The 21,350-nt window shown below is 44.1% G+C and overlaps 2 protein-coding genes and 1 long non-coding RNA gene across 5 annotated transcripts in view; 1 reads left to right on the top strand and 2 right to left on the bottom strand.

The window, feature by feature from the left end:
* PRKCD (protein kinase C delta) overlaps positions 1-8,337 on the top strand; it is a 60,466-nt gene extending 52,129 nt beyond the window's left edge. Inside the window, exons 10-18 of one of the 2 annotated variants that reach the window (XM_054639917.2) lie at positions 321-417; positions 727-857; positions 1,510-1,683; positions 2,221-2,312; positions 3,826-3,888; positions 5,052-5,190; positions 6,006-6,194; positions 6,429-6,557; positions 7,806-8,337. In XM_054639917.2, coding sequence (XP_054495892.1) covers positions 321-417; positions 727-857; positions 1,510-1,683; positions 2,221-2,312; positions 3,826-3,888; positions 5,052-5,190; positions 6,006-6,194; positions 6,429-6,557; positions 7,806-7,964 — 1,173 coding nt within the window. In that variant the 3' untranslated portion in view covers positions 7,965-8,337. The remainder of the gene's footprint in view (positions 1-320; positions 418-726; positions 858-1,509; positions 1,684-2,220; positions 2,313-3,825; positions 3,889-5,051; positions 5,191-6,005; positions 6,195-6,428; positions 6,558-7,805) is intronic. The other variant, XM_054639918.2, reaches the window with a different exon arrangement.
* Positions 8,338-10,602: 2,265 nt separating this feature from the next.
* Positions 10,603-21,350, bottom strand: part of LOC129124943 (6-phosphofructo-2-kinase/fructose-2,6-bisphosphatase 4) — a 51,258-nt gene continuing 40,510 nt past the window's right edge. For both annotated transcript variants that reach the window (XM_077184808.1, XM_054640157.2), the window contains exon 14: positions 10,603-13,364. In XM_077184808.1, coding sequence (XP_077040923.1) covers positions 13,305-13,364 — 60 coding nt within the window. In that variant the 3' untranslated portion in view covers positions 10,603-13,304. The remainder of the gene's footprint in view (positions 13,365-21,350) is intronic.
* On the bottom strand, positions 17,956-21,345 carry LOC143695067 (uncharacterized). Its single transcript, XR_013183952.1, has 2 exons — positions 20,860-21,345; positions 17,956-18,235 (listed from the first exon to the last, which is right to left on the bottom strand). It is a non-coding gene; the product is annotated as an uncharacterized LOC143695067 (long non-coding RNA).

The following is a 21,350-nucleotide window of genomic DNA, read 5'->3' as shown; positions in this document are numbered from 1 at the left end:
ATGGTTCAAACCTTTAATAATTTTGTAATGAACAATGGAACATAGGCTGTTCAGGAATTTCTGTTGCAGTGTGATGATCCCAATAAATTTCAGTGACCTATTTTCTTGCAGTGACAGAAATTAAGCAAAAGCACTTGATGTGCAGCTGTAAAGGAGGTGACTATTTAGTCTGTGAACCAAACTTCTAGAGAAAAGATGCATACTGGGAGATAATAATTAAAAAGAAAGGTTTATGCTGCCATCATGTTACATTTAAAGCTATTACTCTATTGCTAAAGTAACAGTGCCAATATAATTTCAAATGTTCCCCCTCTCCCCAGAAATCTACACGAAGGTCTGATTCTGGATCTGTAGAAAGTGTTGGTATTTATCAAGATTTTGATAAGAAACATAAAGCTCCAGGAGGAGACACAACAGGTGAGGAAACAGACAATGTTTCAATACAGCCACTTACCTACCAGACAATTTAAGAAGTTATTCATTCTTACTTTGTGTTAGACTCTTTTTTATTAATAAGTGCTGTTAAAAGAAGCAGCATTTCTTTCTTTTTACCATCTCCTGGCCACATGAAAAGTTTACCCAGGACTTGTCCCTTATGTTTAGGTTCACCAGTAATTCCAGCAGCAGATGTATTGAAATGCTGTGTCAGTACCTCATTGTTAGCCAGGGCTCTGAGTCCTGCAGGGTTCCTGCATCCCCTGAACTCTCCCCTCCCTGTTTGCTCAGCAGATAACAGCGAGTATGACAAGCTCTGGGAGGTGAACTCAACCAAGCCAGTGCCAAGAACTGCAAGGAGAAAATTCAACATAGACAGCTTTGTCTTCCACAAAGTGCTGGGGAAAGGAAGCTTTGGAAAGGTATGTGACAAACTGAGAGTTCAGGTGTCTGCCTGGCTTGATCTCTGCAATGTGATGGGCTCTTTCCTTTAACCAGAAAGGTCTCACAGCTTCTTGGGTCAGTCATCTTCTAACAGCATTGTGTATAGACATGTTTGTCAGAGACACTGGAAATTCATCATCTGGATCTTGTGTGAACCCCAAAGTGATTATAGGGCACAGCAGTTTGTCAGTGTTCAGCATACAGGCAGAGAAATTGCCCTTTAATGCACATATCCAGTGCAAATGGACATTTTAGTTCTGTTCCCTCCACACAGAAGCAGCCTCCCAATGCCCCAGTGCAGTGGCAGGGGATGTTTGGGAGGGCAGTGTGACCTCCACAGGTTCTGTCCACTGCAGTCTCTGAAACTGCAGCTCCAGTGACAGACCAGGCTTCACCTGGCTGCTCTTTATGCACTCACAAGGCATTGACAGAAAAACTGCCTGTGGTACATGGTCCTTGAGCCCCATCTCCTCATCTGTGCCCAGCAGCTTCACCTTCCAAGCCTCCCTCATCTTTCCCATTTAAATGTGTCTTTTAATTGCCAGTGCATCACCTTTGGCTTTCCCTCACTCATACATCAGCACCAGCCTTTCCTACACGTGCTGTACTCTCCTCCTTCATTTTTTGTAGGTTCTGCTTGCAGAGCTGAAAGGGAAGAATGAATTCTTTGCTATCAAGGCTCTGAAAAAGGATGTGGTGCTAATTGATGATGATGTGGAATGTACCATGGTGGAAAAGAGGGTCCTTGCTCTTGCCTGGGAAAATCCATTTCTCACTCATCTTTACTGCACGTTTCAGACAAAGGTAAGAAAAATTTAAATGGTGACAGCAACCCAAGAGATTGAGCCTTTAATGGATGCTGATACCAGCAGTCAAATGAAAGTAATTTAGTGATGCAAGAATTAAATGTCCTTTTCCTGTGCTCTGTGCAATTCATGGGCCTAGTGGAAAGTAAATATGAGTATGACCAAACATACCTTGACAAGGACAGAATAAGATCAGAAAAACATCTATGCAGTCTGGAATAAGAAGGAGTTTAATTAAGTCCTTAATCTGAGTTTAACCCTTGGTGAGGGGAAAAGGATGACTGTCACAGATTGAAATCAGTAGGTCTGTTTCAGTGTGTGTTAAGTCTAGAAACCCACAGAATACAGGACCAGATATTTATATTTACAAGACCAGGCCACTCAACTCTGTAGGAGCCTCATAGGGGGTCCATGAAACCAAAAATCCTTCAGGAGAAGAGGGAGGTGACAGCTTGGTCCCCTGGAGGCACATTGCTACTTCATTTATGGCTGGATAGCACCAGTAACTGTTCCATTCCCTGGTTATCTGCTAAAGGATCACTTGTTCTTCGTGATGGAGTTCCTGAATGGGGGAGACCTGATGTTCCACATCCAGGACAAGGGGCGCTTCGACCTCTACCGAGCCACGTGAGTCCTCAGCCCTTCACTCCCCACCTCCATGCATGAGTTCATCTCTGCCTCCATGGCCTCTGGTTCTGCAGCTGCCCCTCCTCACCTGCAGTCAAGTTGCAGTGGCTGATGGTTGAAAACGTGTTTCTAGGCACTGTCTGAATGCAATGAAGTTCACTTATTGATGTGTGGAGTTGGGCTTCCTTAATTTACATAGCAGTGTGATGTTGTACTTTATGGGGTGCTTGTTCCTGGAGGTCCAAAGTAAATTGCAACATGAGCCAGCAGTAAAAAGCAAAAGGTACAGCTTCAGTGTACTTTAGGACAGTATTCTGATGGAAAAAAATTGGAAAACAGCATGGGGGGGAAAGATTCAGCACTTATTTACTGCTGTTGCTAAATTGACATGATAGTACAAAAACCTGTACATTCCATGAGATGCTAATTAAATGGGTAAGCTCTTTGTTTAGTAAGTGCACTTGTGACAGTTATCTGTGACTTATATTTTCAGCTCCAGTGATGTTTAAAGGATGCAAAAATATTCTATTATTGTTACTTTAGCTATCATTTTTAGTTTGAGGTCAGTTTCTACTTCTCTCATCCAAACTATGGGTGTTGTAATGGCATCATTGAGGGGGTTGCATGTAAACCTTAAGAAGTAACAGTGCAGAGTACTGGACATGTCTGTAAGCCCCAGGGAAATAACTTAAATTATTTCTGTTACTGGCACTGCACTAAGGGTTGCTGACTGGATGGGGTCACAAGAAGTCTGGCATCAACAGCAGCCAGTTGTATAGGCCAGCTCCCTTCCCACTCTCCCCAGTGGGATATGGATAAAGCCCCTCCAAATGTGGATAAAGCCCCTCCATCTTACCTGGATCCCAGCAAACATCTGTGCATCTGGCATCCTCTCTGGGTCTATTCTGTGCTATTTGTTTTGGACCAACATTCATCTGCTATACAGAAATTGAAATAGTTTTGTATTTTTCCAATTTGAAAAAAAAAAAATGATGCTTTTTGGGGCAGAGGGAAGCATTCTTTCAGATTTTCCTTCATGTCCCCTAAATAATCACCTCTTTCTTTTGAGGAGTGCCCCTGAAGTGATGGCATTTTTCAGGCAGGTGCAGAGGGATGGGTGAGGCCCAATTCTAACCTTGCCATTGGTGCCCAGTCCCTCCTGCAGCAATCCTGGGGGGCTGAGCTCCCATAGCTCCTTTCAAAAGGCACGTGCCTATCACTAAAACCATACAAAGAGTTTTTAAAGAGGACAGGGATGGAGTTCCCCGAGGGAAGTGGGATGAAGATGAGAGCAGTTGCTGCGTGTCCCCTCTGCTGTTTGGTGTGTGACACTGCCGATGTGTGGTGAAGGGATTACCTTGCAGGTTACAGCATCTGCCTGCATAAACACACACACATTGGGATTTTTGCAGTGCTTCTCACTCCATGAAAAGATGCCCACAGCATTATTTTGGCTACCTGCATTGGCTGTTGTAACTGAGGGAAGATTAAAAGATGTTTTTGGTCTTTTCAGGTTTTATGGAGCTGAAATTTTATGTGGGCTCCAGTTTCTTCACAGCAAAGGCATTATTTACAGGTGAGTACCAGCCAGCTCCAGGCTGGGACCTGGGAATTGCCTTAGCACTTCATGCATCTTTGAATTCCTGACTGATGTAACAAACACAAGCTGTCTGTCAGAGATCTGATGTAGTTCCAAGGCCATTAACATGCCTGAGATCAATCTTTATTTGTGTGGTTTTTTCCCTTGGCAACTGGAATGATGGAATGGGATTTGTGTTACACAAAAGCAGTTTTGTTTCAGTTATTTTCAAATGTTGCCTTCAAATCATGAGTCTATTTAGTGTGGAGGTGAGGGAGAGGCTCCTTGAGCAAACCACTGAAGTCAAAGTTCCCTGCTTTTGCCTCTTGGTGAAACCACAGCAGCGATGCCTCTGCCTCACCAGGTGAAGCATCAAGGGCCAGACCCTGATCCACTGCTGGTACTGGGAACTTCAGTTACCCAAGAGAAAAGACTGCCCCGTTCTTATGTGAAATTCTCTGCTCTGTTTCAGCCCTTGGTAAGCACAGGGCTGTTCAGTTTCTCTTCAGCCTGCCCTCCTTGGTATGTGCATTTGCAGCCAGATGGACAAAAAATGCAGCATGGTCAAAGGGAGGGAATGTAGCTTTTGGAAACTGCTGGGAAAAAAGCTCTTTCTTGGTTGAATAGTGTTGTTCTGAGAAAAGACATGAATAGGACCCTTCACAGGCTGTGCCATAACACATGAACTTGTGCTGTAACCAGGAACAAGTCACAGGTAGTGCTAAGAGTTGGGCAGGTTTCAAACAATCAAATTCCTGCCAAAGGCTCTCAGAATCCAGCACAATCCTCCTTTTGAGCCCTGGAGCTGGTGCAGCACTGCTGTGTCAGCTGCTGGGGCATAAACTCACGCTGCCTTCCAGCAGCAACAGAAGCTCTGGCTGTGCTTCTGCATCTGAAAGCAGATGTGGAGGATTATAAGGTCACATTCTCTATATGCACCTCAGCCTCTTCTTTTCTTTGACAAGAAAGAATTCTTCCCTTGTCCCTCATGCCTTCAAAGCACAGAAGTACCATTTTGGATGGATTGTGTTGATGGATGATTATTTTTCTTGAGAAGCCTTTATGTGTGCAGCTGGGGAGGTGTTTATCAGTGAACAAACTGTGTCCATCTGATTACAAAAACGACTTAAAGCACAACATTTTAAAAACACTTTTTGCAGAGACCTAAAACTGGACAATGTGATGCTTGATAAAGAAGGCCACATCAAAATAGCTGATTTTGGAATGTGCAAAGAAAACGTTGTTGGTGACAACAAGGCGAGCACTTTCTGTGGGACCCCGGACTACATTGCCCCCGAGGTCAGTATGGCACAGACACTGCTGGCATGGATTGAGTGCCCTGGTGGCACACAGCTGCTGTGATTCATCCATCACCTGCTTGTAGGCTAATTGTCGAATTAGAGGTAAAAATCAGAGAAAATATGGTATCTCTGGTTTTTATAGAAGGTACTTCAGATTTTAAAACATTCTGTAGCTGTAAGTTAAAAAAAAATGTGGGTTTGGAAAGTTAAAATGCTCAGGTTTTTGAGAGCTGGGGATTAGGTGTAGCCAGCACATCCATGAAGCTCCTGCAGAATGAATCTATATGGGCACTGCAGATGGAGAAGAGACTTATGCCTGTGCAAACAACCAGAATTCAAAACAAAAGGAGCTTTTAAGGGGAATCTCACAGAGATTAATTCTGTGTGTTAGTTTGTTGATTTTTTTTTTAAATCTCATGTGCAAAGCAGCTCAATGAAGGCATTTAGCTTTTAAAGCTATAAATTATATCAGACTTCTGTAGGAATCTCCTTTGCATCACTACTTGTTTCTCTCTTCAGTTTGTAATGAAACTAGAGAGGATGTTTTTTACGTCTATGGTTACTTAAAGTTAAGAGAGAAAATTTCTGAATGAGAGCAAAGACCTGTCCATGGAGCTGGCCACATTCCCACAAACAGCAGCCTGGGGTAAAACCACAGCTCTGCAGCAGTGTCCACAATTTCCCAGAGAGATGGATTTCTATTTTACCCCTAAGTGCTCTCGTCATTAAAGATTCTCTCTTGAAAAATCTCCTGATTTTTGGGATGTATTGCTGCTTCTTGCCTCTTACTTGGATTCCTCCTGTGCGCCCCAGATCCTGCAGGGTTTGCGGTACACGTTCTCCGTGGACTGGTGGTCCTTTGGGGTGCTGCTCTATGAGATGCTGATTGGCCAGTCCCCTTTCCATGGGGATGATGAAGATGAACTGTTTGAGTCCATCCGAGTGGACACCCCTCACTACCCACGCTGGATCACCAAGGAATCAAAGGATATCTTGGAAAAGGTAGGGCTGATGGTCCTTGGGGTGCTGGTAGTGCCTCTGTGCAGGGACAGACAGATCTCCTCATCAAGGAACTGTTTATCAGCATATTGCTCTGACAAAGGGAAGGCCAGGTTAGATTCATTCCTAATGCTCTGTTTGCTGTCAGCACCTCGAGTTGTTTTAGCACCAAACCTGTAATTCTTGCACTGCCATGCACCTTTGGAGCAGCTCTTTACTGGGTGTCTTCTCCTGCAGCTCTTTGAAAGGGATCCAGCAAAACGACTTGGGGTCACTGGGAATATCAGAGACCATCCTTTCTTCAAAACAATCAACTGGACAGCACTAGAGAAGAGAGAGGTGGACCCTCCCTTCAGGCCAAAAGTGGTAAGTGGGTTGTTCTTTGTTCTTAGTAAACAGCAGCCATAGGGTAAGGGGTGACTTCTGTACCTGCACAAAGGATCCCACTGCCATTTTCTCCTCACATTTTACAAATGAGAAAGTTGTGTATCTGTAAGCTCATTGTGCTTGGATGGTTCAGTTATACACAGGTGGTGTTTAGGCACTGTACTCCTCTGGCTGCCCTGAGATCTTCTGTTAAGACTGTCCTCCTATTGCTCTCAAGGAGCTTTGTGGATAAAATGTTCCTGAGAACCAACAGATAGCTTTGATCTCCATTCCCCATGTGTTAGAATGTTCACAGTTCCTCACAGTTTGCTTTTCTGAAATGCCACATGGGAGGAGCAGCAGTAGCTCCAGGCTGCTCAGCTGGTACCTGCTGCAGGCACCCTGTGCAAGCATTAAATCTCTGCTGCTTCAAACTCACCTAGGCATCTCCAGGGGGCCAAGAAGCAGCATTCTCTAAGCTGCTGAACTTGGGATTCATGTACATGCCTGATGTTACCTGAAAAAACACCTGCAGAACAGACTGTAACTCAGTGTGTATCACAGTGGGATGCTGCTGCTCCAGCTCACATGGTTAAAATCCCAAACCAGTGTTTCTCCAGCCTGTTCCTAGAACGGGTGAAATGGTCTGGAGGCAACAGTCTCTTTAAATTGTATTCTATGGAGGAGAGCTGCCCCTTCAAACACACAAGGTTTTGTGTTGCTTGTTCCCAGAGAAGTGGGAAATCTTTGGTGGTGGAGAGTGTAAAAGAGTTTCTAGTTACATGAATATTTATTAAACACAAAACAGCTGCTGTAGGGCATTGCTTTATTCTCTGAACAAGTAAAGCCTGAAAAATGTTCTCAGGAATTGAAACATTTTAGTTAATGGCAAGAAATGTTGGTCTGATGTGTAAGTTAATGCTGCATTGCTCTTGTCAACAGATAATCTTTGGGTAATAATCCAGTGTTATTTCAAATCCAGGTTTCTTCTCCAAAGCAACCTGGGTTTGGGTTTTCTGTTTCCAACAGAAAACTATTGTTAGTTGGTTTCCAACTAACAATAAGAAAGTGCCCAGTTACAATCTTATAGTTTTGTTAAAATAGGTTAAAATTAGATTTTTTTTTCTCTAAAGTAGGGGAAGGAGGGAGGGAGCTAAAAGGCCAACTTCACAACATTTTGTATTTAAATAATTTGCTCCTGAAGAAAAGACAAAATTTGTCTCAAACTGTCTTTCCTCTCTAATACAGAAATCAGCAAGTGACTACAACAACTTTGACAGAGAATTTCTGAGCGAGAAGCCAAAACTGTCTTACAGTGACAAAAACCTGATTGAGTCCATGGATCAGTCTGCATTTGATGGATTTTCTTTTATTAACCCAAAATTTGAACAGATCTTGAACAAGTAAGTCTCTGAACAGCTGGACTTGAAAGCAGGGTTACAAACCCAGACTCCCAAGTGTTAATGCATTCCAACGACGTCGATACTTCAGAATAATACACCCTAGTGTGATGAATTATGTTCAACTCCTGATTTATTGGCAGTGTTTTTATGCATGGTTGGGTTTAAGGTATGTGAATCATGTGCATTATTTTCTCTGTTTGGGAAAATGTAAATTCTGTTTGGTACTTGAATGTAGTTATGTTATATATATAATGTGTGTGCTGTATATTTTGCTCGAGAGAAGACATTGGGGAACAGAAGATGTCTTTTTAAAATGTGTTTGAGCCCTTGGTTCTTTTATTTGTCTTCAATTAAAAGAAAGTTTAATGTAACTTTCACGGCTCTATGATTTTTAACAATATACAATTTAACTCCAGTGGTCTTTAAAATACAGTGATCAGTTGGTCAGCCCTGATCACTTTCTTAAAATATTTGCTATTTTTGTGAATTAAACAAGAGTCAGGAGAAAGCAGAGATTCCTAGTGTAAGACCAGCTGCTGAGAGAAACAGCTCAGGGGTGCTTTTGGTGAATAAATGCTACATTTATTACATTTACATTTATTCCAAGGCAGTCTAAGCCTTGAGACAAAGAGGCCTCAGCATCCAGAGCAGCCCCATCCTTCCTGGGAATGTGGGGTTCTGCCACTAAATGCCACTTCCTGCTAACAGCCCCAGCAATCACAGCAGGACAGAACCCAGGTAATGACTGCAGAGTTCCTTGCCTGAGGGATTATTCTGTTTAACTGCCAAACACAAAATCCTTCTTCCAGTTTTATTTGCTTGTTTGTAACACAGCAGCTGTGGCTCCTCCTGCTTGCTGTTAGAAGGGCACAAAACCAGATCCTGCTGCCTTGCAACACCTACTTCTGAATTTTAATTTTTAGCCATTAGAGAGAAAGAAAAACGAAGGTAATGACTGCAAAGCTCCTGCCAAAACCTTTGCCTTGCAGTCAGCTCATAAAATTCAGGCTGAAGCAAAGTTTCTTTGCTTCTTAGGAATTTTCTGTATCTTGTAACACTATTGCAATTTTCTCAACACTGGGCAGGCAGAAAAAATGTACATGTGTCAGTTGACCCAAGAATTATGGAATGCTACAGAACTCCTAGGAGAACCCTGGAGCTTCTGGGTCGTTTCAGACTGTTAATCCTGCTGAAAGAGCAGCAGAAAGCTGTAATACTTTGCAGAGATTAAAAAAGAAATACACTGCTGCCTTTGTTCTGCTCCTAAAGAACAGCTCTAGCTTATTGTTATAACTCAAGCAATGCCAGCACAACTCGGATGCCAGCTGAGCCTGCAGCAGACTGAGGCTGGAAGGGGCAGAACACAGCTGGCACTTCCAGACTGCCAGGGCTGGCCTGCTTTACCAACCCCACTGCAAGGAAACAAGAAAGGGATTCTGCTTTCCAAGGTGAGTGCTGTGCCCTTGCACCCAAGCAGAAAGGCATTTCTAGGAGTTCCAAAAGTGGGTGCCAGCAGCAGGGGCTATCTGCACATAAAGAAGTTGTTATCAATTGGCAGGAGTAGTAAATATTCCTTTTGGGAACTGGCTCCCTGTACTCACCTGCTTTGCTCTGGAGTAACAAGTGCCAGAGCTGCTCAGGAGGCTTCACACAGCAACTCTCCCAGCTGGCATCTGACTGATGAACCAGGAGCATCTCCTCCTGCCACAGCTGTGCCCAGCTGCACTCACAACAGGGGCACAGATCCCTTTCCTCTGCACAGCAGCTACTCCACCCCTCCTGCACAGGGCCCTACACCACTGTTACCTGTGCTACAGCACAGCCTGGGGAGCTCCTCCAGCTCCTCTGCAGAGCTGCTGCAGCCCAGGGGCACCTGTGAGAACCACCTGCGTTCACTCACTCACCCATTGCCTCTGGCTCATGCTCATAGTACAGGAAGTTTCAGCTTTTAAAGGATTTAGTCCAGAAAGCAGCCTAAAAGCTCTAAAACAAACAAAGAAGTTACCTGCTCCCCAAACAGAAATACACAGTAGGGTTAAAGAACAATTAAAACACAGCTCCCACCTAGCAGAGGAGAGACAAGTGGTTAGCACCTGGGGGGCTGCAATCAGCAAGACATGAAAATGTGACTACATAATTCTAAAAGCACAAAGCAGTCATTAATTTTGTCCTTGTCATTCTGAAGGATAAGTACTCCTGCAAAGTTAATGCCCTCCAGCTGCATACAGACTTGTACTGACAGGCAGCATTTGGCTGTTGGTTTTCACCTTTCTCAAAACACCAGCAGCATGTTCAAGACAATGTAAGGACAGTGTAGGTCTGAGAGGGTGGAGCAGATCTTAATCCCAGTGACCAGGTGAAGCTAATAAAGCCTTACCTTTCTCCTCCATCATGTGCAAATCCTGGCATGCATTTATTTAATCACTTCCTCCAACAACTTCCTCCATTATTGAGCTTCCTACTTCAATCATAGTTATTTGTCACAATAAAGCACCACAAGATGAATTAATGTAATCCTTACATTTATATGTAAACTCCCTAAGCCCAGTTTGTGGAAGCTGTGGAACCCTGCTGAGGCTCAGGAACACTCACCTGGCACTTCAGCCACTGGAAATGGACATGGAAAGAAACACACAGCAGTGCACCTTGTAGCATTTGATCTTTATTACTTGGATCAAAGGTCAAATGATTACATTTGTCTGAAAGATCACAACAAAGGCCAACGATGTAAGAAAGGACAGGTTAATCCCAGTCCAGAGACTGCATCTGAGCCAGGCACACACAGGACAGAGGCAGTCAAATGGTACAAACACAGAAGGTCAGGACAAGGGTCTTCCCCTCTCCTGTCAGTGACTGTTCTGTCAGGAGTGGGGGACACACTCACAGAAGTGACAATTAACTGCAATTCTTCACTGTACCTTCCCAGAACAGCAGTCAGCCTTACACCCTGGGAGAACCCATCACTCCAAATCTACATTCAGCTCAAATCTACATTCATCACCTACACCTGCTCTCTGCAGCCAGGGTCAGATGCAGCCACTGATTTAGTACATTCCTACCATAGAACCAACAACTTCATTTTTTTTTTCTCTTCAAGTATCAGCACAATAGTTTATTTACACTTCTATACAACTCTTTTTACTGAACACCCATTGTAGTAAAACACTCATCACAGTATATTTGAAAGCAGGCTATAAAAATACCTACTGTACATAGAACATGAAGCCTCGAGGATGTTACAGCACCTCTGACAGATCAGAGAGGTAAAACAAAGGGGGAGAGGAGACACTTCAAGCTGTGCTCGCCAGCAAAGAGAAGCAACCCTGGGCTCAGCTCTCACTGGGGGACACATTTCTGCCCAAACTTCTTCAGCCAGGTCTGAGCTCACAATCTGCCAGTAAAATCCCACTTTTCTAATGCAGCCTCCTGTGATTTTTACAGATAAATCCTGACATTCTCAGTGTAAAAACTGCTCAACCCCCCCTCCTGTCCCAGCAGAGGAGCGGGGGCTGCCTGGGGCACAGCCTGGCTTTCCCACACCACCGTGGGAGGGGAAATTGCTCCTTCACTTGTGCCACAAAGGTGGCCTTGTTAACCACACATCAATGAATTCACTCCTCTGAGCAGTGCCAGGCAGGCTCTCTCTTCACCCCACAACTATGGGCACAGCTGAATTAATAAAGGTCTGAAATGGCATTACCATAACACACACACACACACAAAGCTTTAGACAGCAGCGCTTGAAGCAAGTGTTCCTGGTCATTCTGCACCCTACACATTCCTCCTCTGAAACAGAACCCAGCAATGCACTATGGCTTACTTCCAGAGCTGAATATATTGCTGAATTTAGCTTATTAAAAAAAAAAAAAAAGTAATCACAACAGCAGCACATTATTTTATAGACCCTGCACAAACAAAAGACAATTTAGCCCTTGCCTGCAAAACTATGTTACCAGGGCCTGGTATTTCACACAGGAATTCAGGAAAGAAAAAAAGCCAAAACAACAAAACAACCCCACCAACTCACATGGTAAAAGCTCAATTAATTGGAGAGACTCCTTAGAAAAAACACAGTTCAACTACCAAAGAATAGTTCTCCTCATTGCAGAGCTAGAGCCAGCAGCAGTGCTGGCAGCTCACTTCAGTTGTCTGGTAACACACATATAAAATACACTTTTGATTTAGTACAGTTAAAAGGTTGTGACCTTGACAGACACAGAAAATTCCATTTTTAGCACTGGAGTTTCACTAGGCATAAAAGAGCAATGAAGAACTGGGATGATGGAAGGTGCTTAAAAACAATACGAGAAACTCCAAGGCAGGCGTGCCTTGTTAAAATTATTTCAGAATTTACCTGGTCTTTTTGTTGCATGAGCTGTTAGAATGGTTAAACTCACCTAACCTTTCTGTACTGTTTCCTGATGTACATATTAAACGTGGCTATAAAAGAGAAACATATACTTTTATGTTGAAATTCATTCCAAAAATTATCTAAAAATATAAAAGACAACACTAACATGACAAGCAGCTTTTCCAGCCCTTGACAGACTGAATCCTTTCCCCTCCCTTCCAGAAAAGCTGCTCATCCCCTCCCATAACTGCAGCAGAAAGGACATGTCTCTTTCCATCTCTCTTCATTCATTCCCCACTTGTCACTCACACTCATGTCCCCCACTGCCCTCCAAAATACCCCTGGTCTCTGGAAAGTATCAAAATCTTGCTAAAACAGCAGAATTTCCCAGGTAGCAAATCCAGCTTCAATGCTTTCATTTTCCAAAGGGAACATCTCCCTTGTGAATTTCAGAAAAAATTTAAATTGTGTTTGGCAAACCAAAGTTCATTTTAAAACACAGGACAATTATCAGAGCTGATGGGCTTCCCCATTTAAAGCAGCTTTGCAACATGAAGCCTCCAGTGCTCAAAATGTAGAATTTTGCCCATGTTAAATACACCATCAAAAAAACTCCATGTAATTCTAGGCAATCATTCACAGTAAAAACAAGAGAACTCTTAGAAAAAACACTTACAAAGAGAAAATAAAATCTAGTTAAAATCTGCCAGTAAAATCAACACAGGCAATTAACCACCTTGCATTATCCACAGACAAAAACAGTAAAAACCCACTGAAACTGCACAAATTTACATAAGAAAAATCTAAACCCAACTCTGCTCTGCTCCCCACAATCTTTTCACTGATACCTTTGGAGTTATCCACGAGCACAGGAGGAGCAGAATCACATTCGAAATGTCTGGAAGGGAAGGGCAGGCGCGTCCATCCCGCCCTGCTCCGACACCGCGGGGCCCTGAGCTGCTGGAGGAAGGGCTGCTGCCCCGGGAGCTGCAGCTATAGGTGGGTGGGCACTGTCCTCAAAGCTTCTTCTCTCGACCTATTCACACCTACATTCTGCAAATTTAAAGACAAAAATAAAATAAAATGTTAAAGCAAAGGTCTGATGGGCAGCCGTGGTTTTGCTCAGCTGTTACAGGACACAAAGGTGAGCAAGTTGTAATGCTGGACCCCTCAAAATGCTCTGTAAAACACAAGGAGAGGCCCCAGCCCCTGTCAGAATCAGGTTGGACCTCATCCCAGTGCCAGGAGCTTGACAGAGCCCTCAGACACCCAAAAGCAGGATCTCTGCTGCCAGTGAAATGCATCCCTCAGACTTGTACCACACCAGGTCTGGCAGGACAATTGGTGCCTATACACCATATGCAGGTCTTACTGTTACAGCTTTTAAAACCTTTTTTTCCTTTAATCACTGTTTTAACCACATTTTTCTAACCCTCTGTCTCTCCCAGTCTTTATGCATGTAGTATAAGGAAAAACAGAACCCTGCAAAGGCCATAAACCAGACAGGAATCAATAAAATCTTGAGGGAGGGAAGCCCTCCTCTCCTTGTTCCAAGCACACTCCAGGAAATAATTCCTTAACACCAACAGCCATAAAGCCAATCCTGATCTTATCTGTGAGCAGCCAAACCACTGGAAGAACTCTGAATAACTCCCTGAAGAGCTGGTAACATCAAGTGTTCCCTGAAGAGCTGGTAACATAAAGTTTAAATGCACTTTGGGATACACATGGCATGTGGCAGATGTCACACTGACATCAGGAAATGCTCCAGTGGTTTTATTACCACATTTATTAGAGTTTACATTCAAAACAAGTCTCTCCAGTCAAGCTCTGGGGAAAGGAGAGCCCCACGAGCACACAGCAAGGGGCCCTCTCAGCACATGCAGACAGACAACTCCATCAGTCAAAACTCATCCACTCAAAAAGCAATTCAATGCCCTCCCCAGCCCCAGTTTCTAGATTTTCAGCCATTTCTTATGAAAGCAGGCTATAAACAAGCAGCACCACATTCTCTTTGGAGGTTGAACTCTGCCAACATTGTTCTGCCCTTACCAGTTCTGCTCCATCCACATCAGCCCTTTCCTCTGTCATCAGCCTTCAAGCCCTGGGGTAAATCCCCATTTTCCACCATGAATACCACACCAAGCTTTCTGGGAACATACACACAGCAAATGCTGCTGGACAGAGTTGTCCAAGTACTGGAAATCCCTGCACCCACCAGCACACAGCCTGAGCCACTCTCACATCTCTTTGAAGGAAAGCAAAGCAACAGCCCTATTTCAAGAAGAAGCTTCTACAAGAAGCATCTCTTCTGAAGCAAGGGGAAAGCATCAGAAAGCACCGGTATCTGCTAAGAACACAAGGAGTTAGCAAAACAAGTCATACTCTGCATGGTTATGGGGAAAAAAAAACAAAAAACAAAAAACAAACCAACAGAGCGTGCTGGCATTTGGTGTGTTTGTGTTTTTCTTAGCAACTGATGCAACATACCCAGAATTTCCCTGGGACTGCAGTGAGGTCTCCACAGGCTCTCCCAGAATACTGGCTGAAATCTTTTAAGCTAAACATCTGATGTTGATTCAAAGAAAATTAAATGGAGCATGAAATGAAGCATCAAAATGCAGGAATCCAGAGGTACTGGAAATTAGTCCTCAAGCAGCAAGAGCTAGACAGCTCAAACATGAAGCTAAAAGGAAATGAGGTGATTAAGGCAAGGCAGGAGATGCAGCTTATTTCAGTGAATGAGAGGTATTGGATAAAAGCAGAATTCTAATAATTAAGACAGACCCAAAGGGAATATTGATAAGCAGGCAAGAAAGCTGAAAGCAAAAAAAGCTTGAATTCGAGTAAACAAATAGGCTGTGGAAGCAAAGTGTGCTGAACTGTCACATTGAAGGAAGGAAACTGGGATAAACCCTGATAAACACCCCCAAGGGCTTATTAAACAAACAACAGCCAGCAGTGAGAGCAGATGAGCAGGGGCTTAGAAAGGGACCAATATCCTCATTAACTGTAAGTGGATTCCTACTCACAGGAATCCCATTAGATGAGATGATGGCAACTGGGATCCCACTTTCAGAACAGCCATGGGCACTGTGAGGGAAAAGCCATGCAACAAGGACAGTGCTGCTGCTTAGAGAGGGGACAGAGGTTTCAGCCTTACTCTTGGGACCAGAAGGAGTTCCTGAAACTGCCTGGCACCAAAGCACACCTGGACAAATGACCGTGCTGGGAACAGCCCCACACCAGCAGCAACACAGTCTGGAGAGCCCAGGAAACACAGGAGGCAGAATAAAACCCACCCACCTGTCCCAAATACTATTTCTACCCAGCCATGCACCCTGTTCCCTGGGCAGCCCCAGCAGGAACTTGCTGCTTCCAGGGCCTGCTCCCTGAGCAGGAGCAGCCTGACCCTGCCTTGCACAAGAGTCCATCTTACCCTTTGAGAGACTCAGAGTACACAGATTAACTCAAATACCTTCCTATACCACTGCTGCTGTTCTCACTGTGCCCTGGCCTTTGGACATTCCTCCCCCAGCAAAGTGCTGTGGGTCTCCAAGAGGACAGGCCCTGCTCTCAGTTTTGCTTTGACTCAGCTACAATGTGGCCCTCACAGCAGAACAGGAAGATCCTGCAGAAAGGCTCCTGCAGGCAGAAGGAGGAAGCTCTGGAGACAAGAGCCAGCCCTGGCCTAAGCACAGAAATAAAGAGCACAATACAAATATCCAGCTCTCTATCAGCCAGCTTCCCCTTCCAGCCAGCATCAGGCCTTCCTTTCACTGGCAAAGCCAGGGCTGTTCAGCCATCCTGCTGTAAGAGGAGATCCCTTAGAGCATTCTGCTTTTCAATATGCACTTCACTCAGTGGCACACATCAGCACAGCGAGTGCTGTGCTCAGCAGACACAGCCCCAGGAAACCTGGCTGGCAGCAGCTGGCAGGAATGGAGGGTCCTGGGTGCTCCTGCTGCTTCCCTTCCCTCTTCCACCTCCACCAGCCACAGACCAGGCAAACTTTGCTTCCCTCACTGGCCAAGCTCCTGCTCCTGTCATCCTCCCCCTCAATTTTCTCTGACAGCCCAAGCCACTCTTTTTCAAGCAACAAAACTCAGTTTTTCCACAGCAGATGACTGCACAGATTTTGGCTCCATAGGAAATGCAATGCATTTAATTTCATTTGGATAGGGTTTCCTTAGCTGTGGCCTGTGGAGGTGACAGCACTCCAAGCTGTCTCCATGTGGCTCCTCAGGAGCTGGCTGTGGCCAGCATCCCTGTGATCCCTCAGGAATGTCACCTCAGCTGGCAGGTAAGAGCAACCAGGCCCATGGTTCTGTACAAGGGGCTACAGCAGGCTCAGCTGCTTCTCTGGGCCACCTTTCACAGCAAAGCTCATGCCCAGACCCTGGAGCAACTAAACATGGAAAAGTGACCAACCACTCCCACATCACAGTCATGACAACAACAGGAAAATGATCCAGGTTCTCCCAGTTTCAGCCCTGGGGCAGTGGTTTAACTAAACACCAAGCACCACAGCAGGAGGATCTCTGGTTATGGCAAACATTCCCAATTGCTACAAACTTCTGAAGACTTCAGTACCATTTCAGAAGGGCAGATATGTAAATTTCTCTTTTTTTTCCCAAAATCCTGGTTTGGGAAAAACATACCACCTGAGAAACCTAACAGCTAAAAACTTTCCACAACCTACAGTCCTGCTTACTTTCACTGCTTAAAGACCCCTTCAGAAAACAGTTCTGAGGCTCAGTGTTTTTCTGCCTTTCCCTGCCTGCTCCATGGCACAGGCACTTCCCACAGCCTTGTTGTGCCCAGAGAACAGCATGGCAAAGGCACCAGGGCACCACATCTCCCACAGCCTGCAGTGTCCTCCCTCCTGCAAGAGGCTTTCCTATCATACAGTTTGGGATTCATGCCCTGCTGGTTTGAGGTTTGTGTCTGCTGGAGCCACTACCCAGCTACAAAATGCTCTGGCTAACTCTGCTTCTAACTCTGTTCTGGAAACTCTGCTTCTAACTCTGCTCTGGAATGGTCAGCACTGCTTACTGGAGCCCTCAGAAAATCTGGGTACACAGCAGCTGGGGCAGAGCTGCACATGCTCCATCACCCACATCCACACAAAGCAGGAAAAGAGGGAATTTAAAATCCCTTCTCTAGGCAAACCCTAGAGCCTGGTTAATGCAGAACAGCTGTTAACAAAAGTTGTATATTAAAAGCATTTATACACATTCCTGTTCTTTGAATAATTGTCCTGGAACTAAGTGAAAACTTGCTACCCTGCTCTAACAGCACATCCTTAATTAGCACATGTAGAGCCCTAGTGCTGTGGATCAGTGGGATTAGGGATTTACAGTAATTATGGGTTGTTATTTTACACTGCATGGCAGTCCAATCACTCCCAAGGGCCCTGAAACAGATAATACTGGTGCTCTGCTGGGCAAAACAAATTCTGACCTTCTTATCTCACACAGGATGTTGTGTTTCATGGCTTTCATAAATACACTGCAGCTAACACTAAATGATTGCTGGCTATTACAATAAAGCTTAATGCTGCAGGATATTTAAATGACAGCAATTTACAAAACCAGCATTCCAGTGAGAGCCGATCAAGGTCTGATAACTCATCCACAATAAATTAGCCAGTGCAACAGTTTTATTGTGATTTGATTAATTTTTTTCAAATCATGTGCTGTACAAACATTTGGTTTGAATTATGAGTTTGGTTTGGGTGTGGCTATTTTATTTTTTTTATTATTATTATTTCAAAGTGATTGGAATGATTAGTTTTTCAATTTATTTTGAAGTAGCAGGATGAAAACAGCACCCAAGTTTGATAGTTGGTCAGGACACAGGATTCACTGATGAGCAGGGACTGTTACAAGAGCGTCCTCAGTAGGTCTGGAAATGTCTACATTCTGTATAATAATAAAAATACAGACAATATTTATCATGCAGCAGTAAGACCAACAAAAACCACCAATCAGGTCCCTTCACAAGTACACAGCTGGGTTGATTGAGAAGCAGAGATGGTTTCAGCCCCCCACACCCCAAGGACGCAGCAGTCAGAGATGGTTGCTGTCCCAGAATGAGACAGCACAAAAGGTATTTACAGTAAAAAAAAAAAAAAAAAAAAAAAAAAAAAGCTTTTTAAATTTTCACAGTCCTCTGAGGAGCAGTTAAATGCAGCTCCCTTGCTAGCAGCACTACCCAAAGCTCAGGTCAGACACATTTAGGAGGAAGTATTTTACAGGCCCAGGTAGGAATCCACCTTATCTCGTGCTTCAGCACATGCACATCTCACTGAATATGTTTCACTGAATATGCCACCTGCTTCTGTGCCAAGAGGAAGCTTTCAACATGTGCTTGTGTTATAGACAATGTAACAACTCCAACAAAATAAAATATATGTTCTCAGACACCTTAACCATTCCAGGATGATCATACCAACTAGATCTCACCTCTTTTTGCAGGGGTTGCAAAGGAACAATGACATTCAGTGCAGCACTCAATTATTTAAAATCAAATGAAAGCAAGACCCCAGTGCAGCCAAGAGGAATCACATCTGCTATGGCACCACCTCCTGAAAGTCCCAAAGCCTGTGCAATTGGTATTCCCCCTCCTCCCAAGAGAGCAGACCATGATAAACTGCTTTAAAGTTCCTTACAAGATCCATTTTAGGCCAAATCTTTGCCAATTCTTCAAACTTCACACTGAGGGGTTTCCTTGGTCCTGCTTGTTCCACACTGTGGTAAGCCAGCTCACCTTGCACTAACATCTCCCTCCCCCAGGTCCTCTCAACAAAATAAAACAGCAGATCTGGTATGGATAATGCCCTCTCTGTCATTCACTGACTAAGCCAGATGTGCAAAGCAGACATTTCACTCCAGCACTTGCTGGGTCCCTTCTTTGGGCCAGAAAACAACAGCTAAAGCAACTCCCCTGAATTATTTTCTGTAAAAGACTATAGACTCCTTCATTGGAAAAGGTCAGAACTTCAGCCACCACAATGCTGACAAACACAAGGCTTCAGTCTGCTCCAGACAAGTCCCCACGGTACTCTGAGGTTCACACATGCCACAAACAAACAGCCCAGAGCTCTGCCTGCATTTCTGCCACGTGAAAATAGATGTTTTCAGCTGAGCCAAAAGGAGGGCACTGTTCTGGAGCACAGACTATAAGTGACTGGTGGGTCACAGAACAGACACTGGGTAATTCTCAATCCAATAGCCTCATTGTTTAACAATGCTGTTATGTGACACTGTATTTCATTAAATGCTCTGACTTCAATAGACTACTTGAAAAGTTAATTTTACAGAAGTAATTAACATTTTCATAGGTGATTTAAATGAAAGCTTTTGAAATTTTCACAGTTCTCTGAGCAGCAATTAAATGCAGACAGGACCCCCTTAAGTCCTTCATTCAGACCCACTACCTGAACAGTGGAACATCATCCAAATTCACCAGGCTGGGTTTCCTTTGGGGCAGAGGGAGAAAAGAATTTGAGGGGTTCTAGGAAAATGCCACTGCTCCTTTTTTTTCTTCTTATAAAATTCATTCACTCAATTCATTTGTGCTCAAATCAGCCTTGTGTCTTTGAGCTGACGGCAACGGAAATGTCTTCCTGATCCTCTGCACCTGAACAGAGCCACCCCACAGCGGTGCCAGCATGGCCACATCCCTTGCTAGACATGTGGAGAGCCACTTGGTGATTCAGGCAGAGCTTTCCACCTTGAGATAAACCCCTTCAGTTAGAGGGCTGGCATTTTCAGCAACATTTTAGCAAGCTGTAAATTTAGCACTGATATTTTGATCAGCCCAACTAAAAATGTTCATCTACATTACTATACACAAATAACCTACTGCTCTAAGACACCCTCATGGATTTTCACTATGCTTCTCCTGCTTTAGGTACTGTGAAAACACAGACTGGATTTCCTAAACATGATAAATCAAAGATACAAAATGGGAAAGCAGAATGACAAAGCAGGAAAAGGAAGAGGAAGGAAATATTGCAATGCAGTTGTTGAAGAGAAAACATCCAAAAGTCAGTGTTTTCAGAACTTGGAATACCCAGGTCATGAAAACAAAACTTATCTGCAGAAGAATTCTGGTATGAATTCTGCACAAAAGTGAACCCTCAGTTACAAAAGGCACTTTATGTCATGTGCCTTGTTTAATACACAGATAAAACCTCATTTCTCACTATATTCCTCTTCACCATCAACTGTTGCTCTGAAAGCCACCAAACACAGCCTTTATTTCTCATGTTATCAGACTGACTTCCACTTCACCAGTGGCACTGCTCCTGACCTCAGCACAGAATCAGTGCCATGCCTGGTGGCATGAGCCTGAGGATCTGCAAGAGAACCAGGGAGCTTTAACCTTGACACATTTCACACAACTTTGATGCTAAAGCAAAGGAAGAGCTTGGCACAAGCAGCAGAAGGAGCCTGAGCTGAGGTGGGCACTGAGGAGCACAGAGAGCCTGAGGCAGGCAGGGCACAGAGCTGCCATGGGCTGACAGCTTCTCTGCACTTACATTTCACAAACACGCTCAATTTCCTTCCCCCGGCTGTCCTGCAGTTTCCTGAGAGCTAGTCTTCCTCTCCAGCTTTGGCTTAAAACACAGGTGACATCATCAATTCCTCTTTTTCATACAGTAGTGATGAAAAAGCTGATGACTTCTCTCCCCAGACCAGGCGTGGCACTCATAACACAACTGTGGGCTACACCTACTTCTGCTGAGTGACAAAGCCTGGCAGAACTTCATAGAGTTTTCAGACTGACACCACATCTTCAAATTCTCATTTCTCAAAGACAAACTATTCCAGCTAGAACTCACAGTATTACAGAATTTACAGTTTGATTCAGTCCATAAAAAACTTGCTCCCCCCTCAGAGTAAACCAGTAGTAAAGCTTCATATGTAAAATAAAATAAAACTCAGCTGAGTTATCAAATCAATTCTAGCCACAATGACAATGGAAATCAGCTCAGAACATACATTAAATCAAGTTCTCCAATTTGAAAAA

The sequence above is a fragment of the Agelaius phoeniceus genome, chromosome 11, assembly GCF_051311805.1.
Source record: "Agelaius phoeniceus isolate bAgePho1 chromosome 11, bAgePho1.hap1, whole genome shotgun sequence".
Classification (NCBI taxonomy): Eukaryota; Metazoa; Chordata; class Aves; order Passeriformes; family Icteridae; genus Agelaius; species Agelaius phoeniceus.
The sequence above is the reverse complement of the archived record's forward strand: the minus strand, read 5'-3'. Positions and strand labels throughout refer to the sequence as shown.